The 25,335-nt window shown below is 46.6% G+C and overlaps 1 protein-coding gene across 1 annotated transcript in view; it reads right to left on the bottom strand.

Annotated features, from left to right (window-relative positions):
• Positions 1 to 24,651, bottom strand: part of LOC144103608 (prestin-like) — a 35,623-nt gene extending 10,972 nt beyond the window's left edge. The window contains exons 1-11 of the mRNA XM_077636280.1: positions 24,366 to 24,651; positions 16,762 to 16,872; positions 16,044 to 16,156; positions 13,670 to 13,834; positions 11,566 to 11,721; positions 8,983 to 9,062; positions 7,188 to 7,341; positions 5,356 to 5,469; positions 3,721 to 3,798; positions 2,942 to 3,037; positions 1,233 to 1,339 (exon numbers count right to left, since the gene is read on the bottom strand). Coding sequence (XP_077492406.1) covers positions 1,233 to 1,339; positions 2,942 to 3,037; positions 3,721 to 3,798; positions 5,356 to 5,469; positions 7,188 to 7,341; positions 8,983 to 9,062; positions 11,566 to 11,721; positions 13,670 to 13,834; positions 16,044 to 16,156; positions 16,762 to 16,872; positions 24,366 to 24,651 — 1,460 coding nt within the window. The remainder of the gene's footprint in view (positions 1 to 1,232; positions 1,340 to 2,941; positions 3,038 to 3,720; positions 3,799 to 5,355; positions 5,470 to 7,187; positions 7,342 to 8,982; positions 9,063 to 11,565; positions 11,722 to 13,669; positions 13,835 to 16,043; positions 16,157 to 16,761; positions 16,873 to 24,365) is intronic.
• Between the last annotated feature and the right edge of the window lie 684 nt (positions 24,652 to 25,335).

Below are 25,335 nucleotides of genomic sequence, written 5' to 3'. Positions count from 1 at the left end.
ATACCTCTGTGGTATATGTAGATGCGGCAGATTCTTCGGCTGACAAGATGGTAGCTGTGGTCACCACGGAACGTGGTACACTCATAACTGAGGGCACTATACGCACTCAGCACACACATGTTGGAGAAGAAACAGCCATCTCTCTAGCCATTGTGGGATCCTCGGCAGAAACCATTGTCAGCGACTCAAAATTGGCTATACGTAACTACACGTTTGGAAGAATCTCCCCACAAGCAGCACGGATTCTGCTAAAGTATCAGCCCACGCGGCGCATTCGCCTAATCTGGACGCCTGCTCATGCTTCCCTTGCTGGTAATAAGGCGGCTCATAACCTAGCTCGAGAACTGTCCCGCCGAGCTGGGTCGTGCAGCCCACCCGCCCTATACTCTGGCAAGGACAGGTTGTTTTCTTACAGAGAAATCCTGCAGCACTACAGGCTTGCAAGACTCAGATTCCCCCCAGCAGATAAAACGCTCTCCAAGCAACAGGCCAAAGCCTGGCGTAAACTTCAAACTAACACCTATCCAAATCCCCAATTGTGTAGCTTCTATTCGGAAGGACACTACTCAAACAAATGCAAAAATTGTGATGCGAAAGCCGATCTAAATCATATGATCTGGAACTGCCCGCAGTCCCTACCCGCGAGTCACTTCATTACCGACTCTGCTCATTGGGAGGCTCTATTGCTCAGCCCCGACCCGGGGATACAGATCAAGCTCCTCCAGCTGGCTGAAGACGCCGCCGCTGCCCAAGGGATAGCGGCCGCCGTTTAAGCGGGGGGCGACTTCGTGTCGCTCCTCTATATCCGCTGGAAATAAAGTTTCGCAACCAACCAACCAACCGAGGCCTCAGACGTACGAACGGACAGATTTTTCCGACAAGTGGGTTCTAATGCTAACGCATTAATTACGTATTCAGAAATGCTGTAAACTGTCCCTGTCGGAATATACGACAAAGCCGGTCCCAAAACAAAACAATTTTTTTCGTCCTGTCGTTAAAACAGGCTTTTATGCCTCTTGTCGCGACAGAACTGGCCCTGTCGTTGCGACAGAAGACTGCTCAATACTACAGAATATCCTGTTGTTACTACAAGAATTTTTGTTGTCAGCAAACGTCACATTCGATAGCATCATACCAGCATGTCATTGCTGTAACGTGGTGCTTCAGTACGAGTGGCATTCAAACGAAAAGGGCTCGATGAGTGATTGCATGCATAGACGGCAGTCTCGCACCTTTTGATCTGGTAGATGAGAGTGAGTAATGAGAAGATGATTCCGATGACGAGCCCGAACTGTACATCCACCAGCACGGTGGCTAGAAATGACACCATCCATATGTTCTGCAAGAAAGCAAAGTGCACTGTCATCCGATGAGTGGCAGATATGAAACTGATGATCTCTTTTTGAGAACATATTCATTTGTCAGTACGCAAAGCTAAATGCGCTCAAAATCTGGGATAACGGCTAACGTTCGGATCTTCAATGCACGCGTGGCCACTGAAACGACGTCGCTACGTATATGCTCAAATCCGTCGAGCACCGCTAAACATGTGGAGTTCGTGGCTTCGGTGCCTTCTGTAAGTTTTGGGGAAAAAGCACTACTTCACGGGGTCAAACCGGCTCAACGGTTTGTGTGATGCTTGACCTTGGGGGCAACCTTGGGCAAACCATCAGTAAACATTTCCGCGACAGGTTTTCGGACCCGCGAGAGCGCGAACAGATCAGCTTCGCCGGCCACTGCACGAGAGCATTAAGCTATTGCCGCAGGCGATCACGCCTCGTGTTGAACTGCAACACACTCTCGCTTTGTGCATTGCACTTTGTCTCCTTCATCAACTAACGCTGCTATAAAACTAATATTCCATCTCTGAGCTATGTAGCGGCAATGACAGGGGATGTGCGCTGTAGGCGTTGCCGTGGACAACGGTGCGGCAGAAACACGGCACTGGTGCGATACGCGTTGGCGTTGATAACACTGCTACAGAAACGCGGCAGTGGAAAATTATTCCGGAGCCCTCCACTACGGCACCTCTCCTTCCTTTCTTCTTTGACTCCCTCCTTTATCCCTTCCCTTACGGCGCGGTTCAGGTGTCCAACATGTGAGACAGATACTGCGCCATTTCCTTTCCCCAAAAACCAATTATTATTATTATTATTAGCATAGGCCGCCGGCCTAGATTAAATTGGCATTGACAATGAAAAAGTTGAAGACGCGCATGACTGGCTCCCTGGGACAGTGGACACATAATAATAATAATAATAATAATAATAATAATAATAATAATAATAATAATAATAATAATTGGTTTTGGGGGAAGGAAATGGCGCAATATCTGTCTCATATATCGTTGGACACCTGAACCGCGCCGCAGGGGAAGGGATAAAGGAGAGAGTGAAAGAAGAAAGGAAAGAGGTGCCGTGGTGGAGGGCTCCGGTATAATTTCGACCACCTGGGGATCTTTAACGTGCACTGACATCGCACAGCACACGGGCGCCTTAGCGTTTTGCCTCCATAAAAACGCAGCCGCCGCGGTCGGGTTCGAACCCGGGAACTCCGGATCAGAAGCCGAGCGCCCTAACCACTGAGCCACCGCGGCGAGTGAGTGGACACCTAAATCGCGCTTTCAGGTTCGTGGCGGTGGTGTCCACCTACAAAAAATTGCTTTCGCACAATATTTCGTGCTTAGCAATGTAAACCGCCAGCCAACTTTTTTTTAGTTATTTCTGCGAAAATAGGGTCAACAACCTAGCACTTCAATTTCAATTTTGCGCTCAGATAAAGCTCTCCTACAGCGTCACTGAAGATTATTCAGTGCCGTATCTGGCATAATAACAGCGCGGATGACATTTCTTTTCAACCTTTGATGTTTTTATCGGTATATGCACGGTGTAATTGACTATAAAACTAGTTAAACACTATTAGAGCCGTAAGGTCAACCTACGCCGTCAATCTTCGAAATATTCCAGAAGCGCTGGAAGTCCTTGACTTGCAGAAACACTTTCTTGAGTGAAACGAATATGATCGTGCAAAGAATGGCCTGTAAAGAAAGAAGAGAAAACAGCATTACTCGTACAAGTATAAGTTGTGAAGCAGTCGTTCTCTTAATTCGCTCTTATAGATTTGCCTGCATTTACAAGTCGCCTAATTAAAACAAAAAATTTGATATATAATTTTTGAAAAGATTGCGAAACAGCAAACATTAGGCCGTCCAAATCATACTCCACAATTCTGGACAAAAACATCTTTGAACAGGAAAGAGTTGATGAACGCAATTTTTTTAAGTATTGTAAGATCTCAACATAACACGCTATATATCCCCAGATCTCCTGTTGACATGCTTGCATTTTTTTTTGTGCTATTCACGCTTTTGCTATAATGAAAAGCGTTCCCCATTGGTTTTCTATGGCAATCATAACTGCTCGATGCGAGCTATAGAAAACTTTAAAAGAAACATTTCGCTACATATCGGAATAATGGAACATTACTTCATATTTCCATCATAGTATATTACATTTTTCCAATATTCAAAATTTTTGTCCAAGAATGTTGGACGTGATTGTTCTGGGTTAATGTTTTACCTAAATACATTTGTTAAGGCTAACGTATCGTTTTAAAGTTTATTTGAATAATGATTTGTAAGTGCTAGGATCCTTTGCTATGATTTTGTGCGAACTATAAACCAGGATTTGCTAAATTTTTGTCAAGCCAAAGGTGTCTTACCACGGGAAGCTTTTCGAAGTAGGAACTGAGGCATGTGATGACGATGAATATTATGACAGAGTTGACGAAGCTGACGACCTGGCAGAAAATATAACTATTAGATAAGATGACACGCCAACATAATATACTTGGTCCATATTTATACTGTTCTCGATTAAGCGTGCTGTCTTAGGCGATTTTAAAGGTAATGAATTAGGTTAAAAAAGCAAGCACAATTATAATGACTTAGCAAAGCTGTTTTTTTATTGATAAAACGAAATCAGATTGATATAGCTCACCGTTTAGTTCCTTTGTCCTACACAGTTCCATTTTTGTTTAGTTTTGGTAAGGAAATCACTGTCCCATTAGAAAAAAATGCACGTTGGTTTGGTTCGGTTGATAGGCGATCTCTTCAGATCATTTTCACTTCGTTCGAAGGTGTGCAGGGACAAACGCTTGTTTTCAGTTCATAGAATTTGAGAAGTAAAGCGTTTACAAAATTAAGTCTGAGAAATCAGCAAGCATCATCATCAGTGAGTCTGGTCGCTGCCATCAGCCATTTTTTGACACTCGTAGAAACAGCGCTGGTTAAAGCGGCGTTGGTGACACCTACGCTCTCTATAGCTGTGGTGCGTGGGTGGAAGTGATGGCAAATAAGAATTTAACTGTGCTCGAGGTAGTTCACTATCTGCATTATTACACCTTGAAAAACAAGCAAAAAATACAATGAAAGCTGTCTTCGAAACTCTGGACGTGAGCTGTCCTTTCTTTACACTTCAAAAAAGAATGACAAAAAAATGTTAGATCCACTTTAGGTCCGGTAATGAACTCACATTCAAAAGCCCGCATCAAAATTTTGTTAGAGCCGCTAAAATTTGAAAAATCGGTACTTCGCTGATTAGCGTTTGGTCCGTTTCCTTCAGCTATGCCTAGTTGTGTTAAAGACGAAATCGAAGACCTTGAACCAACTGGAAGGTCATGGCCAGAAAGTGTAAACAATTTTTTACCCAACAAATGCCTTCCTGTTTTCCACGCAACACTTGCCATGAAATGAAAGACGAGGAATTGTTGGACGCTAGCTTGAGGTGGCACATTCACGGCCCCTTTTTGTTCACACAGCTTGCGCACAATGACGCAAAACAATTGGCCCTAAAAGCGCTGGCTGCTGAGAACATGTTGACCCCGAAATTTGTATGCAGGCTTCGTGTGGTAAGGCGTACACGACGCGCAAAAGGTATGTAGCGATTTCGAGACAGTGGGCAATACGGGGTTAAGGCGTGTGGGCCCTTATTCTTTTTCTATTGTGATAGCATTATCTAGCCCCTTGGGGCCAGAATGCCTCGTTGTTCATAAAATTCGCCTATTGGATGAAGGGAAATGATGTTACCAGACCGGACCATTTCATTGGCTAGAGGAGAGTGACGCCACGAGAAAAGAGCATTCCCACTGGCTGTATGCAAGTGAGAGCATTCGCGGTGAAGGCATCAACAGGTACTAATGCTATCGCATTGCCATTACAACAGAATTAGGTGTCCCAACGAACTTTTTTTTTCTATTCATGCTGCCACTTTTGCATGCAGCGTTCAAAACCTGCTTCAGAACCCTTATAAACCTTAGTGTGCAAAAATGTCTTAAAAGAAATACCGCTGAACTTACCTGCGTCTTGCCTCCGGCGCCTTCTTGTATGGAACTACGCGGCACCGACGCCCCGACTGGGAAACAGGCGAAGAAAGCGCCGAACATGTTGCAGGCGCCCAGTGCGAGAAATTCCTGTGAGGATCGACAGCAGTTCTATATGTGTTTCCCATCCGTGGTATTAGTTGTAATCAAGGCCTTAAAGCACTGCAGGTTAATAATAATAATAATTGGTTTTTGGGGGAAAGGAAATGGCGCAGTATCTGTCTCATATATCGTTGGACACCTGAACCGCGCCGTAAGGGAAGGGATAAAGGAGGGAGTGAAAGAAGAAAGGAAGAAGAGGTGCCGTAGTGGAGGGCTCCGGAATAATTTCGACCACCTGGGGATCTTTAACGTGCACTGACATCGCACAGCACACGGGCGCGCGCCTTAGCGTTTTTCCTCCATAAAAACGCAGCCGCCGCGGTCGGGTTCGAACCCGGGAACTCCGGATCAGTAGTCGAGCGCCCTAACCACTGAGCCCCCACTGCAGGTTCCCGTCTTCGTTTCTGTGCCGGGTTGCTTCGACCAATTTGCGTGTCAGTGTCTGTGTGTACATGTCTGGAGAGAGGCACGAACAACGCATCGCTAGCCTTAAATTCTTGCCACAATGGGGTACAATTCAAGAAAGCAGCGGCAGACGCCCCTCAGAGCCGGCCCTCCAGCCAATACGGTCAATGAATTATCATAACACCGCGGTTAACCCGATTAAGCTGGGGTTTATTCGCATTCATCTGCCACCGCCTATGATGCCACACTAGCAATCCCAAGGGGATAAGAAAACTGCGGGATCTCAAGGGGATAAGGTCCAAGGGGATAAGTAAACAATGCGGGATCTCAAATTGCTGCGGAGAATAACAAGATATTGTCAATGCCTATTCCTGGGCTATCTTTTCATCCAATTAGCATTTTCATATCGTCATCATCATCAGCCTGACTACACCCACTGCAGGGCAAAAGCCTCTCCCCTATCTCTCCAATTAACCCTGTCCGTTGCCAGCTGCGGCCACCATATGCCCGCAAACTCCTAAATCTCATCCGCCCGCCTAACCTTCTGCCGCCCCCTGCTACGCTTGCCTTCTCTTGGAATCCACTCCGTTACCCTTAAGGATCATCTGTGGTTATCTTGTCTTAGCATTACATGCCCTGCCTAAGGCCATTTATTCCTATTGATTTCGACTAGGATATCCTTAACCCGCCTGTGTTCCTTCACCCGTTCTTCCCGCGTATGTGTCGATGTATTGAAGTCATTGCAGGTGTCGTTACGTCTCTGTGCGTCTGTAAAATGTTTGCTGAGATGTATCGCTCCTATTTATGTCTCTCTGTACGGGCATTCCTGTGCCTTCGTCTACGCCTGCGTGTTGGCCTATCGTATCGCACGCTTGTAGTGGCGTGCGCGTCCGCTATCACTCTGAACACGAATACGCCCATACGGGTGTAAAAAGGGTGTAATCTGTCCTCTAGCGCACTCCCTTCTATAAAAGGGAGTGCGATAGGGGACACATTACATCCTTTTGACTCCTTTCGCTTAGAGTATAGGAAAGGTGCCCTAGAGGACAGGTTACACCCCTTACACGGACGCAGAAAGGGTGTGATCTGTCCTCTAGCGAACTCCTTTCCATAAAAAGGAGTGCCCTAGAGGACAGAACACCCTTTTGACTCCTTTCCATTTAGAGTCTATAGGTAAGGTGCAATCTGTAATACGCCTATACGGGTGTAAAAAGGGTGTAACCTGCCCTCTAGCGCAAAAGAGTGCCCTAAAGAACAGATTACACCCTTTTTACTCCTTTCTGGTTAGAGTTTATTGGTACCTGGTTGGGGTCGATGGCGTACTTGTGCTTCCTGGCGAAGATGCGTCCCAGCGAGATGGTGATGGCGTAGCTGACTATGGACACGGCCAGCGCAGGAGCCGCCAAGTGCGAGATCAGCTGCCCCGAGAACACCGGCGCGTGTGGTCGGGGCATCCTGGGCACGCGCGAAATGGGTGTACTTTTTGCAAGGACTCCCTTTGAGCTCGTTAACTCTCTTGAATAGTATATGGACGGTTCACTTGTGCTTACTATAACAGAAATCCCTGAGGGACTATACTGAATGTCCTTGATACTGTACTGTCTATAATTCTCACTATAGCAGACAACACTGACTCATAATTACGGCCATTAAGACTGTAAACCGTCTACGATGCTGACTGCATTATACTATGCTGATTGAATTACTTAGTCGTAGTTAGTCTGTAAGAATTCTATTCTTGCAGTCTATACACATGAGCTAAATGACGCTTGTTTGACTGGAAACTTGTTTAAGACTTTGCAGTAAGCTTTGGGATTTGAATATTTGTGTCCTGCAGGTACAACACGAGCAGTCAGTGCATTTCATGACTAATTTCGTTTAATTTTTGAATTATTTGTGATTTGTACTGTATTTTTTGGCATGAAACAACCAGCTCAAAAATGTCTATGCTTTTCAAGCAAGTGAGGGCACCAATTAAAAGACGGTCACAAAAAGTAAGTTAAATTGTAAATTGTGAGTTTTAACATCATGAAGCGATACACGGCCCATGAGGGAGGCTGTGGTGGAGAGCTACGGATAAATTTCGACTACCTGGAGTTTTTAACGTGCGCTGACATCGCACAGAAGCATTGGCTTGTTTCCTAAACGCAAAAAAAAACGTTCTAGTCGTGAATGTGCGGAGCCTTCTGAATTAAATAATTCTCGATTTTCATTGCCACGTTCATACTATGCAAAACAGACTATTGTGAGCATTTGCAACCTAAACGTAAACCACTCGTTCTTTACAAAGGGTCCGTTTGACGGCTTCTATGTGGTGGACAGTTCACTATAAAGGCAGGCATTTGTGTTCATTATTACAGGCAGAATAAATTGCCGAGAGTGTGTCAAGATCACAGTTATCGGTGGTCCTCTGCAACTCAGGAGAGGTCTGTTTGAGAGAAGAGTGTGTAGTAGTAGTAGTAGTAGTAAGTAGTAGTAGTAGTAGTAGTAGTAGTAGTAGTAGTAGTAGTAGTAGTAGTAGTAGTAGTAGTAGTAGTAGTGGTGGTGGTTTATAAAATAATAATAAAGAGCAAGGATAAGATTTTTGCTAGCCCCAGCATCTGCCGTCGATGCTGAAGCACCTGAGGTGGGGCAGCGGAAATAAAGGACAGCAGGCAGACTGGAGAAATGAAATGAAAGAGGTGAAGGGACAGTAAGAGAGGATAGGGGGAGAGGTAATATACACAAACTATTTACACAGTAAGAAATGTATACAGTTTGCGCTCGTGATTAGCTCCGTTCCTAAGTATAAACATGGAGCGGCAGAATATTGCTGCGCTTGCATTTTGTTTACCGTTAAGATAGCTGACGCGCTTTGGCCGCAATAACCAGTTCAAGAACCACAGGTGCGACGACGTACTGTAAGGTGCTAGTGCACGTGAAACCACGCCAAGAGGTCAAAATTTATCTCAAGCCTTTGCACCTTCCGGATGTTAAACGTAATATACCATACCACAAGAGCATATTTTACGCAGTGAAATGCACTAAGAAGCCACAAATTCACGAACTTCGTCACACCAACGGGCTTTCGTATCTCTGGCACGAAGATTTACTTACTCAGGAGCGATGTGATCAATGACGCTCATGTTGTAGCCTTCCAAGTTTAGATGATGCGACAGCAGGGTCCCGAAAATTACCTGCAATGTTTATGTGCCGTTATATATTTCGCATTCACATGCGGCTGACTAACCAGATTTCGATACCGACCAAACGTGCAACAGTCCTCAGCATTGCTCCATAACCGACTTCATTCAAGCATCTTAATCTTCCCGTCATCATTCAGAACACGCAAAAGAGCACTGGGCTTGCGCAGCACTGTTTTAAAAAGTATAGTGATAATTAGAAAAAAAAAATGTCTAGCTTGGTGAAAGAAAAATTCATTTTTTTTTGTCCTATGACATTCTTAATCTAACTTTAAGCTGGAGCAATTCAAGTAGTAGTTTTCACAAGAATGAAGTCAACGCGGCGGTAGGTTTGAAGTGTTTAGAAAATTGAAATTGGTATTGGGGGGAAAGGAAATGGCGCAGTAATTAGCTCACATATCTCGGCCGACACCTGAACCGCACCGTTAGGCAAGGAATAAAGGAGGGACTAAAGGAAGAAAGAGGTTCCGTAGTGGAGGGCTCCTGAATAATTTCGACCCCCTGGGTTTCATTAACGTGCACTGACATCGCACAGCACACGGGCGCCTTTGCGTTTCGATGGAGGCAAAACGCGGCCGCTGAGGTCGGGTTAATAATAATAATAGTTGTTTTTTGGCGAAAGGAAATGGCGCAGTATGTCTCATATATCGTTGGACACCTGAACCGCGTCGTAAGGGAAGGGATAAAGGAGGGGGTGAAAGAAGAAAGGAAGAAGGAGGTGCCGTAGTGGAGGGCTCCTGAATAATTTCGACCCCCTGGGTTTCATTAACGTGCACTGACATCGCACAGCACACGGGCGCCTTTGCGTTTCGATGGAGGCAAAACGCGGCCGCTGAGGTCGGGTTAATAATAATAATAGTTGTTTTTTGGTGAAAGGAAATGGCGCAGTATGTCTCATATATCGTTGGACACCTGAACCGCGTCGTAAGGGAAGGGATAAAGGAGGGAGTGAAAGAAGAAAGGAAGAAGGAGGTGCCGCAGTGGAGGGCTCCGGAATAATTTCGACCACCTAGGGATCTTTAACGTGCACTGACAGCGCACAGCACACGGGTGCCTTAGCGTTTTGCCTCCATAAAAACTCAGCCGCTGTGGTCGGGTTCGAACCCGGGAACTCCGGATCAGTAGCCGAGCGCCGTAACCACTGAGTCACCGCGGCGGGTCTGCGGTCGGGTTCGAACCCTGGTTTTTGAGGGAAGGAAAGGCGTAGTAACTGTCCCACTCTCAGCGTACACCTCAGCTGCACCATGAGGGAAAATTGAAAATTGGTTTTCGAGGAAAGCAAATTGTCCAGTAACTGTCTCACATATCTCGGTGGACACCCGAACCGCGCCGTAAGGGAAGGGATAAAGGAGGGAGTGGAATAATAATAATAATAATTGGTTTTTGGGGAAAGGAAATGGCGCAGTATCTGTCTCATATATCGTTGGACACCTGAACCGCGCCGTAAGGGAAGGGATAAAGGAGGGAGTGAAAGAAGAAAGGAAGAAAGACGTACCGTAGTGGAGGGCTCCGGAATAATTTCGACCACCTGGGGATCTTTAACGTGCACTGACATCGCACAGCACACGAACGCCTTAGCGTTTTTCCTCCATAAAAACGCAGCCGCCGCAGTCGGGTTCGAACCCGGGAACTCCGGATCAGTAGCCGAGCGCGCTAACCACTGAGCCACCGCGGCGGGTATGTGGAAGAAAGGAAGAAAGATGTTCCGTAGTGGAGGACTCCGGAATAATTTCGACCACCTGGGATCTTTAACGACCCACCGCGGTGGCTCAGTGGTTAACGCGCTCGGCTACTGATCCGGAGTTCCCGGTCTCGAACCCGAACGCGGCGGCTGCGTTTTTAAGGAGGCAAAACGCTAAGGCGCCCTTGTGCTATGCGATGCCAGTGCACGTTAAAGATCCCCAGGTGGTCGAAATTATTCCGGAATGCACCACTACGGGCACCACTTTCTTCCTTTCTTCTTTCACTCCCTCCTTTATCCCTTCCCTTACGGCGTGGTTCAGGTGTTCAACGATATATGAGGCATACTGTGCCATTTTCCTTCCCCAAAAAACAATTATTATTATTATTATTATTATTATTATTATTATTATTATTATTATTATTATTATTATTATTATTATTATTATTATTATTATTATTATTATTATTATTATTATTATCTTTAACGTGCACTGAACACAGCACACGGGCGCCTTCGCGTCTCGCCTCCATCGATACTCGTCTAAACCCGCCCTTGAACCGTGTGTTGACGAAAAAGATGAAGGGCGTGTAAGACGGGAGGGGGTAAGGGGAGCGTCAACTACAGGTTGAGGCTCTGCACAAGTTCTACAAGGTCGAAACTGCGCATTAGGTTGCGCTGAGAACCGTGGTGTCACATGTCATCATACTTCTGCACAATGCAGACGCACAAGCCGCGGGAAGTTGAGGATCACGTGATGCAAACCGATTGCCCAGAGTGAGTTAAGAATATATATCATCCGTATTGAATACTTACCACGACCATTTCGATGGGGAAGGGAATTCCGACCTTCTTGAGTATCAATGGATCAACGAATATCTTGATTAAAAGCATGATGACGAAACTAGTTACGGACAGCGCGAGAGTGGGGAGGTGAGTCTCGGCTATCCGGTGGAAGAACTCGATGTAGCCCTGGAAAGAAAGAAATGTGAGTAGTCGGCAGTGGACAGGCATGGAAAGTCGTTTGGTTGTCTCCACATTTCGTTACTCGCAGTGAAGTGATGCACCCAGAGACACAAGCCCTCACTTAACGGCTTTCTTCACCGTACTCTTGTCTTGCTTTGCATTTTGCACGCCTCTTCCAGACAGAGACCTGCAAACTCTGCCGCCTCTGGATATGTATTTCTTATTTTTAGTTCACTCTGTTACGCGAGCAATCTGTCGGTTATCTGCTAGCCACATTAGACGCTCCGGCTGGGCTCACTTTAAGGCGAAAGCCTGTAATGGCTCATACTCGCGGTGTCCGTCCGTCCGTGACACTCTCCAACTTGCCAAGAAAAATCTTTGTGTACGATGGGATTCGAACCAGCATCCTTCTGTTCTGCATCTGAGCGTGCTAACGACTGCGCTACTTCCTGCCGACACGTATGTAGTTCTCCTTGTCTAGGACGCTGGAGAGAGTTTGCAGAAAGGCATCGAATCAGATGGATGCCTCCCAAATACCCTTCAGTGTCTCCAGCATTTAAGATTCACAAACAGTTGTGTACGTAACAAACATCTTAACCACTCATCAGTGACACAAGCAGCAACACTGCGCTAAAGGCTTTCGCCTCACCGCACCTTAGGTCAACGAAGTGCCCCCTGAATTTTTCTTCTTGATTTTGGTTATTTTTTTTCAACGCTGCTTGATATCTTTTTGTAACCAAGGGTAACCCCCTTATTTCCCCTTGTGTGGCCCGCTGTGCTGCCCTGAATTTCTGTTCAACTCTTTCCTACTGGCGATAAACCATCGGACACATCATGGTAGACCGCGCCTCTTCTGTACAGTCCGAAGTAGAGCCACTAGAGGTTATCCATAGACTCTAAAGTGAAGGTAAGGTTTCCTATAGGAGGTGACTGATGTGGTTTCAACTCAATTAGAAAAGTAACCCTATGGGAGAAGCTGTGTTCGTGTCCTCAGCCTCTGCTAGCTGCATGTTGTCCAATTTTAGAGCGAGAGCTTTACTCCCCGTGGTACATCTTCCGATTTCGATGTGGATTACACACAATGACCTTCAATGCCTCACAAGGTCAAACCGAACTTAACTGTGTGGTGGTATGACCCAAGCTATGGTAATATGACCACGTGATCATATGACTATGACCGTTCGGTACCTGACCATTGACCTTGACATTTGATTTGAGACAGTGGAGACCATGCTTAACAGAGCTTTCGCTCGTATAACTGGATTCAAGCCACGTTGAACCTCAGCAATTTTTTTTTCAGTTGATCTGTTAACGAATTAATTACCACAAAACATTCTGTGCATATGATTATGTAAAATGAAAAATTTTTCCTGCTATGCTTCCTTAGTAAGGGAAATCTTGAAATCAGGTTTTGGACACTGCAGCGAGCTATAGAAAGAGAATGGAATGAAGTAGCTTTAAGAGACCGAGAGAAAAATAAAGCGTGCGTTATAGAACAAATTCAATTCAGTGATATGTAAGCGAAAATCAGAGGGAGTTAATAGACATGCTGAGGACGAGTAATGCGGAGAGCCGATAAGGAATAGTCTGTGACGGCACGGGAAGAAAATAGACTGCAAGAGAATCCAGCCTAGCTGTTACCCTACCAGGGGGCGGAAACGAGTCAGGTAGGAACATCATAATATTTAGTGAGCTGGCGCAGGCCAGTGTTAACTGGATGTCATTGTGGGTGGTACAGCGCGAAAAGCAGACGAAACAACAAAGAAATAAACACCACAGACGAGCGCTGTACCCCCCGCAATGAACTTTTACCAACTCGCCCAGCTATCCATCCTTCTTCAGTTCATTTGGAGGTCCATGGGAAAGGCCTTTGTCTGGCTGCTAATGGTGATGATAATGGCAGCGGTTTCTTTGTTTTCGAACACTGCTGACAACATCACATTGTGACGAGCACCTTGATGAGGTGGAAGGGCCCCGAGTAGACCGTGACGTCGATGCCGAACAGGCCCGGAAGCTGGCTGGAGCCGATGTGCACCGACACGCCCGCCGTGAATCCGCTCACCAGCTGCTCGGAAAGGAAGACGCTCAGGCTGCCCAGCCGCAGAAGGCCGAAGAGTAGCTGCGCATGGACAAGGGCATGGACAACTTCGTGACGCCACAACCTCACGATTTTATGCAAGGCTTGACAGTTCCTCGGGAAAAGACCTGCAGCACAGCTGACAGTCAAGGTCACTCCGGACGGGATTTGATTACGCGAACTAGAGCTGCCGTTGTGACGAGTTAAAGGAATGAGAATCCCTGCTGTTCCACTGCAGTCAGAAAGCAGGGCAGAGACGAACTTCTCCTCGATACAAATTTGTAGACGGCGTGGAAGTAAAGCCTCAATCCGCTCCCCGAGGTTTCCACAAGAGGACCTGTCTTTTAGTCTCGAAAGTGAACAAAGCCTCTTGTCTTCACGCACAAAGCTCACGTGAAAGCAAGTCTTATAGTCCGTTCACCGACGCTTCTACAAGAGGTCCTATCTTCTTTTTAAAAAAGAGGACAAAGCCTCTTGTCTACGGACGAAGCCCAGATGAAGACAAATATTATTGTGAGCACGTTTATCAGCAGCATGAGACTTTCATCCCTCCCATTGCTAAGGTTGGGTGTCCTGCTGCTCATTCCACATGTCATTTTGTAAATCCCCTCTTAATCGTATATTCCCCAATAAGAGAGTAATTCTTTCTGGCCATCTGAGATCTCCCGGCAAGAGTGTTTTAAATAACTTCATTTTGTATTACACGGAGGAAAACCACGGATTTTCGACCTTGTTAAATAGAGGGTGATGGGGGAGCTTGCCATCTATTCCATTGTCCGTTGCCATTTTTCTGTTTACGGTTTGCTGTGCTAAACGTCTTATGGGAGGGTGGCTGAAGCTGCCAACCAAACCATAGCCCGGGGAATATCAGTGGACAATAACAAATTTCTGGGGTCAGAGTAGCATTAAACTCGAAAGGTAATTTTGGAATAGGAGGTTTGTGGTTCATTTCGCCGCCATGTGGAGTACTGCGTTCCTATCTGCCTTAACTTTTATACTTTTCACTCTAATCACAGCCTTATTCTGCATTACTTACATTATTTCTCTAGCACAACCTTCGCTTAAGTTAGCGCGTGAAGCACATTGCTTTCTTGAACACGGCGCCAAAAAATAAGTACTCGAAAATATCATACTTTCCTTGGTGTGAGCTACTCTTGCACTTTACAGTTAATAGATCACATTAAATTCAACGAAATAAATGATATTTTGTGCGCCAAACCGACTATGATGCCCGGCGTGGTGTGGGGCTGCGGATTATTTTTGTTTTCAGAGAAACAATGCGTGAGTTAAGACTACAGAGACAACAGCACACGAGACCATCGTTCCGTCTTGTCCGTGTTCATTTGGCGCCGCATTATTTTCTGCCGCAGTGTGATTAACCAACTCACTTCACAAAGCGCCACCATGGGCTCCAAATTAATTCCAATCACCGATGTTCATGGACATATCAGCACGCGGGTGCTTTTATTCTGTTCAATCGTAATGCTTACTCTCCGTTGTGATTTAGTGGCTATGACGTTACTCGATGTCACTGCATGACATCTCGGACGTGACGGTTTTGTTTATATCAAAACGAAATGCAGAAGACGCATTTTTGCTTTGATATGTTAATGCTCTTAAAAGATCTGGTTGAAATTAATCTTAAAGCCTCCACTGCGGCGTCTTTTTTTCTGTCTAGTTCGCTGACTTCATGATCATTTCCCTAATGGCGTGGTAGTGGTGTCCACAGCACCTAGAGAGCGAAACAGGTACTGCGCATATTCTTTCATCATAAAATCCTCGCACTTATTTCCGTCGAAATGCTGTCGCTGCGCCCAAAACTAAACACGCCAGGGTGCTATAGCGTAACGTCATGCACTACGACCTCCCACGGGCTGCTTCTACGACGCAGCTTCTGCAGCGGTTGACTCTTCCCTTACAAATATGGCCTATAGACTTTTCATAGGCTTCTTATAAACTCTATTGCCTTCCTCCAGATATTTTTTATCTAGTCATAGTTTACACACTATCTATAGACAAAAGTTTGCAAAAGGTGCATTGCTATAAGTACATAGATTGTCCATAGGTTGTTCATAAACTTTATTGAAAAGTCTATCGACAGTCCATGGACAGTCTAAACAAATTTTTGCCAGGACTTCCGGAAGCTTAACCGGCAGCGCATCGGGCTATGCTAAAGCTCTCCATCAATTAAGAGACGCTGCATTTCTCAACTGTTACGCGGTCATGGTTGCATATGATATATATACCGCACCTGGTAAAGGCCCACCAGAAAAGACAGCGTCGTGGCCACCTCAGCGGCTGTGTACTCGTGCTTGTTCTCTTCGACAAGGTTGCCGGTCATGATGGAGACAACAGCGAATGCTCCTGGATTTGGGGTAAATAGAAACATAGTGAGGAGAAGACCCTGGAATCTGTCCAATTTATTCCCCGTGCTTTCGACGCCCGAAAGTCCAGTTTTTTTTTGTTTTTTTTCCGACAGATTTTCAACAAAACTAACCAATCTGTATTTGATGCCATAGTTTTCGACTCTTCTCGTCACTCGTTACGTCACAGAATCGAACACCAGGTCATCTGGAAAACAAAGAGGGCGGCGGCCTCCTTTGCGTTGATTGTTTTTTAGTACTTCAATCTGTTGTTATACACCAATCTAACAAAACTGCTCCTACCCGAAAGTATCTCTGTTATAAAGCTCTGAACGCTGTTATTCCCTAACAATTTTCGAGGCAGGCGCAATGAAGCTGCTACTCTGAAAAACGTCATCACTTGCAGTGCACTGAATCGCACAATGAGCACTTTCCGGTACTTTACATCTACACTGATATGTCCGTGAAAATCACTCATTCGTCGGTGAAATCTGCCCCTACCGCAATCTTTCAAGGTCATCTATCAATCTAGATTCACCTTGTCTTCTAATCTATGATTGTTTTAAGCATTCAGCTATGAGACAAATGTATAACTGGAACTCTCACCTATGGATGCATGTCTTGATGTGCCGAACACAGCGTACATGAGCATGGGAAAAAGTGATGTGTAGAGGCCATAGATAGGTGATACCCCTGCCAGCAGGGAGTAACCGAAACCTGCAAAATAATGAATAATGTGAGGGTAGCCCGAAGCAAACAGCTCCCACCGGAACCATGAGCACATGCCTGGTTTGCCGGTTCTAAAGTTCCAAATTTAAAGCTATCAGGCGTAAACGACGTCTTCACGCGTTCAAGGAGCAGAGCGTGTCAGCCTAAAGATTTCCAGCCAAAAGATACCGGCTTAATGATAAAGTTGCGCGTTCCTTGTTGACAAACGGAGCGCAAAGGGCTAACTTTGTTATGGCTGCTCTATCACAGTGTCATGACGTCATAGAATAGTCTAAGCATGGCAGGACAGGGTGTCAGCGCTTGCACTAACCAGGGCCGCTACGTAGACGTACTGACATAGACGTATACCGATCCATTTTGTAACCTGTAAGATGTGACATGTTGTTACATGTTGCTGATAGGTTATTACATTAAAGGTAAATTTACCTTTAATGCCACATGTTGGTGCGTTAAAAATAAACATATATGTTATGTTGCCCGCGCCCCAAGGCATTAGCGGGTTACCCAATTAAAAAGAAAGGAAAGGGGAATGCATCAGAGATTCTACAGTGCAGAAAAATGATCAGAAAAACCCGCCGCGGTGGCTCAGTGGTTAGGGCGCTCGGCTACTGATCCGGAGTTCCCGGGTTCGAGCCCGACCGCGGCGGCTGCGTTTTTATAGAGGCAAAACGCTAAGGCGCCCGTGTGCTGCGCGATGTGAGTGCACGTTAAAGATCTTCAGGTTGTCGAAATTATTCCGGAGCCCTCCACTACGGCACCTCTTTCTTTTTTCACTCCTTCCTTTATCCCTTCCTTTGCGGCGTGGTTCAGATGTCCGCCGATATATGAGACAGATACTGCGCCATTTCCTTTCCCCAAAAAACAATTATTATTATTATTATTATTATTATTATTATTATTATTATTATTATTATTATTATTATTATTATTATTATTATTATTATTATTATTATTATTATTATTATTATTATTATAGGTCAAGGAAATGAACGATAAACCAGATGGTCTAACGAAGAAAGCTTGGAACTTGACAGGTGACACGGTTCTTCTCGGGACAGCCACCTTCCGGTCCCTGCCTCCTCTCCTCTAGTAAAAGAGAGGGGGATTTTCCTTTCTTCATTTTGCCCCCTGTGCCAACGGTGCCAAGTCGCAGCTGGCTCTTACGTATTTCCGTGTACCTTGCCACCTGCCATGGTGCCACTTGCCACTTCGCAGATAGCAAAGTGTGACACCGGTGGTAAGCGCGTGTACAATGGGCTCTAATTACATTGCATAAAACCTTTAGAGCGAGAAACTCTACTCCTCCCATGCTGAGCCTGAAGGTCAACTGGCTCTTAGATTTGACCTCTAACAGGAGACACGCCGCATGTACAAAATCGCGCTTGGCAGGTGCCTCAATCTGCGTCTTCACCTTGGTCGCCACAGCTGCGCGCTCGGAACTCACATCCACCGCTGCACTGGCTGCTGCTGGGCCGCTCCTCCTCGCCATTTGTGGCACGTGATGTGTCATGTGATACTCTTGCACTTACTTGGCAGTCAAGTCACGTGCGCCGCTCTGGACGCTCGCTCTTGCACTTGCGGCACGTGATGCATCATGAGATTTGCTCTTGCTGAAACACTTTACTGTCGCTGAAGTCTTGAAAGAACACAGATGAACCAAAGCTAAACCGTGTATAACCATGCCTAACAGACCTTTCGATCTGTACATCCTGGCTAGCTCAGTTGACCCATAGCAACTTTTTGTTTACTCTAGGTCTGGAGCCTTTACGGCGGCGCTGCTGTCACGTGCTATAACATCGGACATTAAACTGAGAGAACCGTTAGAGTGGGCTATACGCTGAAATTGGGTTATAACGAGGAAAATCTGGATCCGACATGCGTACAGGTCCACAGACATGAGAATGAAAGCGTTGTTAGTGATGTGCGTTGATTAGGAAGGAAGTCCAGTCTGCTACTTAGAAAGCCATTACAGGAGCCTCAACAGGTATTTTCAATGTCGTCAGCACGTGCCGCCATATATAATATAACTGGTTTTTAGGGAAAGGAAATGGCGCAGTATCTGTCTCATATATCGTTGGACACCTGAACCACGCTGTAAGGGAAGGGATAAAGGAGGGAGTGAAAGAAGAAAGGGAGAGGTGCCGTAGTGGAGGGCTCCGGAATAATTTCGACCACCTGGGGATCTTTAACGTCCACTGACATCGCACAGCACACGGGCGCCTTAGCGTTTTTCCTCCATAAAAACGCAGCCGCCGCGGTCGGGTTCGAACTCGGGAACTCCGGATCAGTAGTCGAGCGCCCTAACCACTGAGCCACCGCGGCGGGTTTGCCGCCACTGCCAAGAGCCAAATATAAGCTCGTTGCCTATTTATTCCATGCTAATCGCGATCGCACTGTCACCAGTGTTTTAAAAGGGGCTAGTTGGTCGTTCAGAACAGACAAAACGGACGATGCAACGCGAGACGCCCAGCGCATATTATCAACTGAGTTTATTTTCGAAGGTGATGATATGTATACACTCCTAATCATGGGGATAAAAGAAAACAGACAAAAAGCAAAAGCCAGCAAAAAAAAAAAACCAGCTAGCATGATTTTTATACGGCTTCAGGCAAAAACGTCGGGGGGATACGTAAGCGACCCGTCTGTGGCTTTGTCCAAAAAAGAAAAACTGCTTTTTTCGCCGCGGTGGCTCAGTGGTGAGGGCGCTCGGCTACTGATCCGGAGTTCCCGGGTTCGAACCCGACCGCGGCGGCTGCGTTTTTATGGAGGAAAAACGCTAAGGCGCCTGTGTGCTGTGCGATGTCAGTGCACGTTAAAGATTCCCGGGTGGTCGAAATTATTCCGGAGCCCTCCACTACGGCATCTCTTTCTTCCTTTCTTCTTTCACTGTCTCCTTTATCCTTTCCCTTACAGCGCGGTTCAGGTGTCCAACGATATATGGGACAGATACTGCGCCATTTTCCTTTCCCCAAAAACCAATTATTATTATTATTATTATTATTATTATTATTATTATTATTATTATTATTATTATTATTATTATTATTATTATTATTATTTGGCAGCTTGAGATCGTTAAGCATGACTTGTGCGAAAAGGTCGAGCCACTTCCGGGCGGTATCATGCTGCTGGGCTTTACTGCTGTTTTTTTTTGTATTTTCTTTTCCTCCATGATTAGATGGGATTATAAACATGAGCCCCCTTCTAAAATAAACTCAGTTGATGGTATGCGCCCGGTGTCTCGCGTTGTATCGTTCGTTTTGTCCGTTCTGAAGGTAAGCGCTCCCGTATAATAATGACCACACTGTAATTGTATGTGTTCGGATTATGTTTCGAATTAAACATACATTCGGAACGAATTATAGGAAGTTCCAATGTTGTGTAGCTCCAAGTGGTATGCAGGCACAAAACAATGAACGGAATAAGTAGCTAGAGAGGCGCGGAAGTGGTCCTTGCGACCTTGTTCCAGCGCACACAAAGATTGACGAACGCGGGGAATAGAAGCATTTCGGGGGGGGGAATGTGCCTCCATTCCTGGAAGGGAGCCCCATCCGCGCCACGTGCCAGCGGAGAGTGGCGTCGTTTTGTTGACGTTGCATACGCAACTACGGATATTTCCTGTCACGTTCATTGTGCCGATTCACCCGTCCTTTGTGTTGTGGCACGCCCCAACTGCCTGCCCTGTTGGCTTCGAGTTTGTGGTGTGTGTATGCGTGCAACAAATCGAAGGACTCTGAGTGGGAGAGAGGGAAAGCGCCTCGTAGCGAACCGTGATAAAGAACACATGATTTTCATGATGTTCACGTGACGCGGCCGGGCACTAATGAGCGCGTGCTTTTCTTTACCAACTGGAGAAGGGGCGCTTTGACGCCTTGTGCGCATTGGACATGCACTAGTGATTAATCGAGTGACCGACCGCGACACTGTTCCTCTTTTTAAGCTGTTCTTTAGACAGAGTCGACTGACTGACTGACTGACTGACTGACTGACTGACTGACTGACTGACTGACTGACTGACTGACTGACTGACTGACTGACTGACTGACTGACTGACTGACTGACTGACTGACTGACTGACTGGCTGGCTGGCTGGCTGGCTGGCTGGCTGGCTGGCTGGCTGGCTGACTGGCTGGCTGACTGACTGACTGACTGACTGACTGACTGACTGACTGACTGACTGACTGACTGACTGACTGACTGACTGACTGACTGACTGACTGACTGACCTATCGATCGACGTGCGCCGAAGCATCGTGAGGGTGGGGATAAATTCAGAAAAAAATGTGCAGGCTGGGTTCTCACTCTATGCAATGAACTAAGGGTCTTTTTCGCCACTCTAAGCCATGCCGACGGTGTACATTTCCTAGCTTACGCCGTATTTGCAGAGAATGCGCGACTCAAATCGCTATTGTTCTGAAGCCGCTTCAAACGGGACTCGGTTGTGGGCCAGTACTCCCCTCGATGTGCTTGAAAAAGCATGTGCGGTGCGCTCCTGACAAATGCATTATCTGCGTGTGCTTACGTAAGCGATTTCTATGAAGAAAAACAAATGAGGCCGGCTACATTCGCTGTTTTCGCTATCTTGAAGTTGCACCAAGAGTATATAGTTCTGTTCTTCTCAAGAGCTCGCAGCAGTTAGCTGCTTGCCCGGGTAGGAGAGCTCTAGTCGTGTCTACAACGTTTCCCTGCTGAACATCCTGTGCCCCTATGCCTGTGCCCTGTGCCTGTGCATGTGTCCCCTTGTGTGAGTGTATTTCGCTTAATCTTTATTCCCGCCTAGCAGCCTGCCAGGTAGGCTATTAGACTACCATCGACAGTTTTAATTGCAGAGCGACTCTTTGTCATTTTTGCATTTCAAAGATTCGAATCGGTCAGAGGAAAATTTCTCATACTTGGATACATCAGAGCGGCGGAGATGCTATGACAACCCGCCGCGTTGGGTGTGTGGTTAGCGATTCCGGTATAAGAGCCCGAAGACGGGGAAGTTCAACACGGTTCAGAAATTGTATGAATTCTTTATTCAAAGTTCTTATGATTCCTCTCAAAGTGTTTCAACGCTTGAAGGAAGCCGCCGTGGTGGCTCAGTGGTTATGGTGTTCGGCTGCTGACCTGAAAGACGCGGGTTCGATCCCGGCCGCGACGGCTGCGTTTCGATGGAGGCGAAATACGAAACGTCTGCGTGCGCTTTGCGATGGCAGTGCATATTAAAGAACCCCAGGTGGTCAAAATTATTTCCGCAGCTCACCACTATGGCGTCATTTTCTCTGTGAAGGAACGACAAGCTGGACGAGTTGATACCGTGCGTCTCCCTCCATCATTCTTCCTCTCTCTCCTGTCAGCACGTGGCAGTGATTGTGACTCAGCTCTGGTGTGACGTCATCACTTTCACACGTGACTTTCATTTTATGCACACAGTCTTGTCACGTGACCCGTAAATTATTTCGCTTAATTACGCTAATTGTGATGGAGAGTTGGTAGGGCAGCCGCAGCTCTTCCGCTCTAATTTATTTTACTTCCTCTTCCATCGTTTACATGTCAGCGTGGTTTAGGTACCCATAGAAAGTGACATTTACTGTTTCTTTCCTTTCCTACAAGTAACTTTTATGTAAGCGATGAAAGGAGCACTGAATAGTGTAGAATCTAACCGAGTGGTACGGAATTTTTTTCAAAAATACAATATGCAGTCGAACCTCGCTATAACGAAATGTTATATAACGAATTAGCGGATATAACGAAGGAATGACGACTCCCCTTGGTACCTCGGTCAACACGGGCTATAACGAAGCTACGGCTACAACGAAGCAATCGCCGGGCCCCTTCAACTTCGTTATAACGAGGTTAAACTCTATATCAGGTTTCCCGTCGCAAATAGCCGCCATGACATTAGCGTTAATTGCGCCAAGACGCGATTAAAGTTTACCCAAGTTAAGTACAGTGTAAGCCACTGCCCTGCTTGCATCCGTCCCCTCGGCTTTCGTCCCCTCGATGTCGGCCGTCAGACGCAACGTAAACAGTCGTTCATGCGCCACGAGCGGTGGGAGGTATTGGGAAGCCAGTCAATCGAATCCGTACGTATTGGGCAGTTTCGACAGGAGCGTCCAAGGTCGGCCACCGCAGCGAAGTTGCAACGCCGCTAATGCGCGGGCCGAGGACGAAATCGACGGAGACAAAGGAACAGGCTCGGCCTGGTCATGCGTACGCCCGGAAAGCTCCGAACACGTGGTGTCGAAAGCTCACGCGACACTGCGGCAGAAATCCCTCCGTTTCCGCACATCTTGGCGCCCAGTAGCTGACGCACCTTTGGGTGTGTACAATGACTCCGAAAAGGTTTCAGGGAGTATTGAATTCCAAGCGAATAAAGAAATATATTGTAATGTATGAATACTACGCACTTCATTTCCTGTCACCCGACTGGTCTTTTAAATCTGTCGCTACTCGCACAAACGATCATTTAACATCATAACTCTAGATTTCCTGCGTTTCGAAATTCGTGTAAGGTTTCTAAAACGAATTCTAGTGCATGACGAAGCATTTTTCCGCCATCACGATTAAGACGCACTTAAACAGTAATGTGGACAATATCTCTGATCTAAAATTCACGCCGGAAAGTGCCCTCTGCACGCATGCAGGCTATGTGGCTTGAGTTACTCGTATCTTGTACTGTAATAGCCATAGCTGCCGCTGTATGCTACAACTGTGGCGGTGCCACAAAGGGCAGCCGTAATGAATAGAAAAGAAGTAATCTCTATCGTCATATCGCCTAAAAATTACTCATAGTACACGTCAAATAATGGTACCTTCGATGCTGCTGGAGACTACCTGCACTTTTCCTTGCAGGGACGGCAGCAGAATAGCTCAAAGTGCGGCTAACCATGCATCTATGACGATCGCTTAAAAGCTCTCCTGAAAATTGTCCTGACAGAATTCAAGTTGCAAACCCTTTAGTGGTTGAAAACCTTGGGCGACTTTGAGAGAAGTTATAACAATTTTGAAGAAAAAAATCAAAAATAGCTTCAAGTAGGTGACTGGATGCTGCGAATAAATGTTAGTGACAAGACACTGAAGGGCGGCAGCGACAGCTTCTTGCGAAAATTTGCTGGTATTGAAGTTGAACTGATTTTTACTCCAAGTGACTAAACAGTATTGATAAAAGTTTCTCCGTCAGTGAAGGCCAGCTTAACAAATTCCACGTGCCAAACTAGTAAATATCGGACGTCGAGAGCATCACGTAAGAAGCGTTGTTTACAGGCTGTACATAAAATGAATGTCCACTGATCGAAGAGTAGATAACACCCGCATTGAGGAGACATTGTCTCCTTGGGGACATGCTCTGGCGTCACGTTTTCTGACCAGGACAAGAGAAGCGCTCGACAGAGCCCGCTGCTTTGAAGGATGACAGTACACCTCAAGCCATCCTGCATGCCACGCGTCCGCACATTAACTCAGGGAACATAGCGGTGCAGCGGATGAGTAAGACTCACTCTGGGGCACGTGGAACACCGCCAACGTGATGCCCGTGAGCAGGTCCGGAAGGAGGTCGTGCCTCGGGTCGTAGTGACGCAACCAGGACACTATGGGGAAGCAACCCAGGAACCGGGGCTTGGCGCCTCGCCGCTTCCATTTGCGCCCAAGGGCGTGGCGAATCCTGGCCACCAGCGGTCCTTTGGTCGTGGGTCTCTGCTGGGCGAACTCGGTGTCGAAGTAGTCCTGGGTGAACCCATGCCTCGCCCGGACCGCCGGGTAGCCCGCCGGGCTACGAGCGGTCATGGCGAGGGGACGACCCTGACGAAGACGCGGGCTCTTCCGAGACGTCCTCCTCCTTGGGTGGCGCTAGGGTTCCCGGTGCAGCGACGCGTGCGGGGACGCGTGGCGCACGTCATCGTCGCTTCGGTCGCTGCCGCGCTTGAGAGAGAAAGGCGTGGTGGCGGCAGACCATTTAATAGTCTTCTGGCGACGTTCCGAACGGGGAGGGGGGGGGGGGGGGGGGGGGCATTTGTTGCGGCATTCACAGTCGCCCTCTCTTTGTTTCTCGTCTCTCTTTTAGCCAATGGTGCGCTGTCGTCGACTTTTGAACGACGTGGCCATTCTCTCTGCCAAACCCATTCTGTCTCGGTCTAGGTTACTGATGAACAGCTTTGAGGTAAACCTGGTAATGCACTTTGTTTAAAGCTAATTGGTTCAAAGTCGAAAAAGTGTCTGGCGCTTCGAATACACAAACAAAGAAAGCGTAAAGAAGACAGAAAGGCAGGAGGTGTGCAAAGGTATATATTGTTCGGATTCAGGTAGCGTGACTGGGCCGGAGAAGAGACGAGGACAATCGGAGGAAGAAAACTTGGAAAACTTTATACAAGGACTAATTACATTATGTACAAGCACGGGCAACTGAGAGTGTTTCTCAGTAAAGAGAGCCCCCTTCTTGAGAGTTATCAGACTCCCGACTCCTAAGAAGTT

The sequence above is a fragment of the Amblyomma americanum genome, chromosome 9 (assembly GCF_052857255.1).
Source record: "Amblyomma americanum isolate KBUSLIRL-KWMA chromosome 9, ASM5285725v1, whole genome shotgun sequence".
In the NCBI taxonomy this organism is placed as follows: domain Eukaryota; kingdom Metazoa; phylum Arthropoda; class Arachnida; order Ixodida; family Ixodidae; genus Amblyomma; species Amblyomma americanum.
Note: the sequence above shows the minus strand (reverse complement) of the source record. Positions and strands in the feature narration are given on the sequence as shown.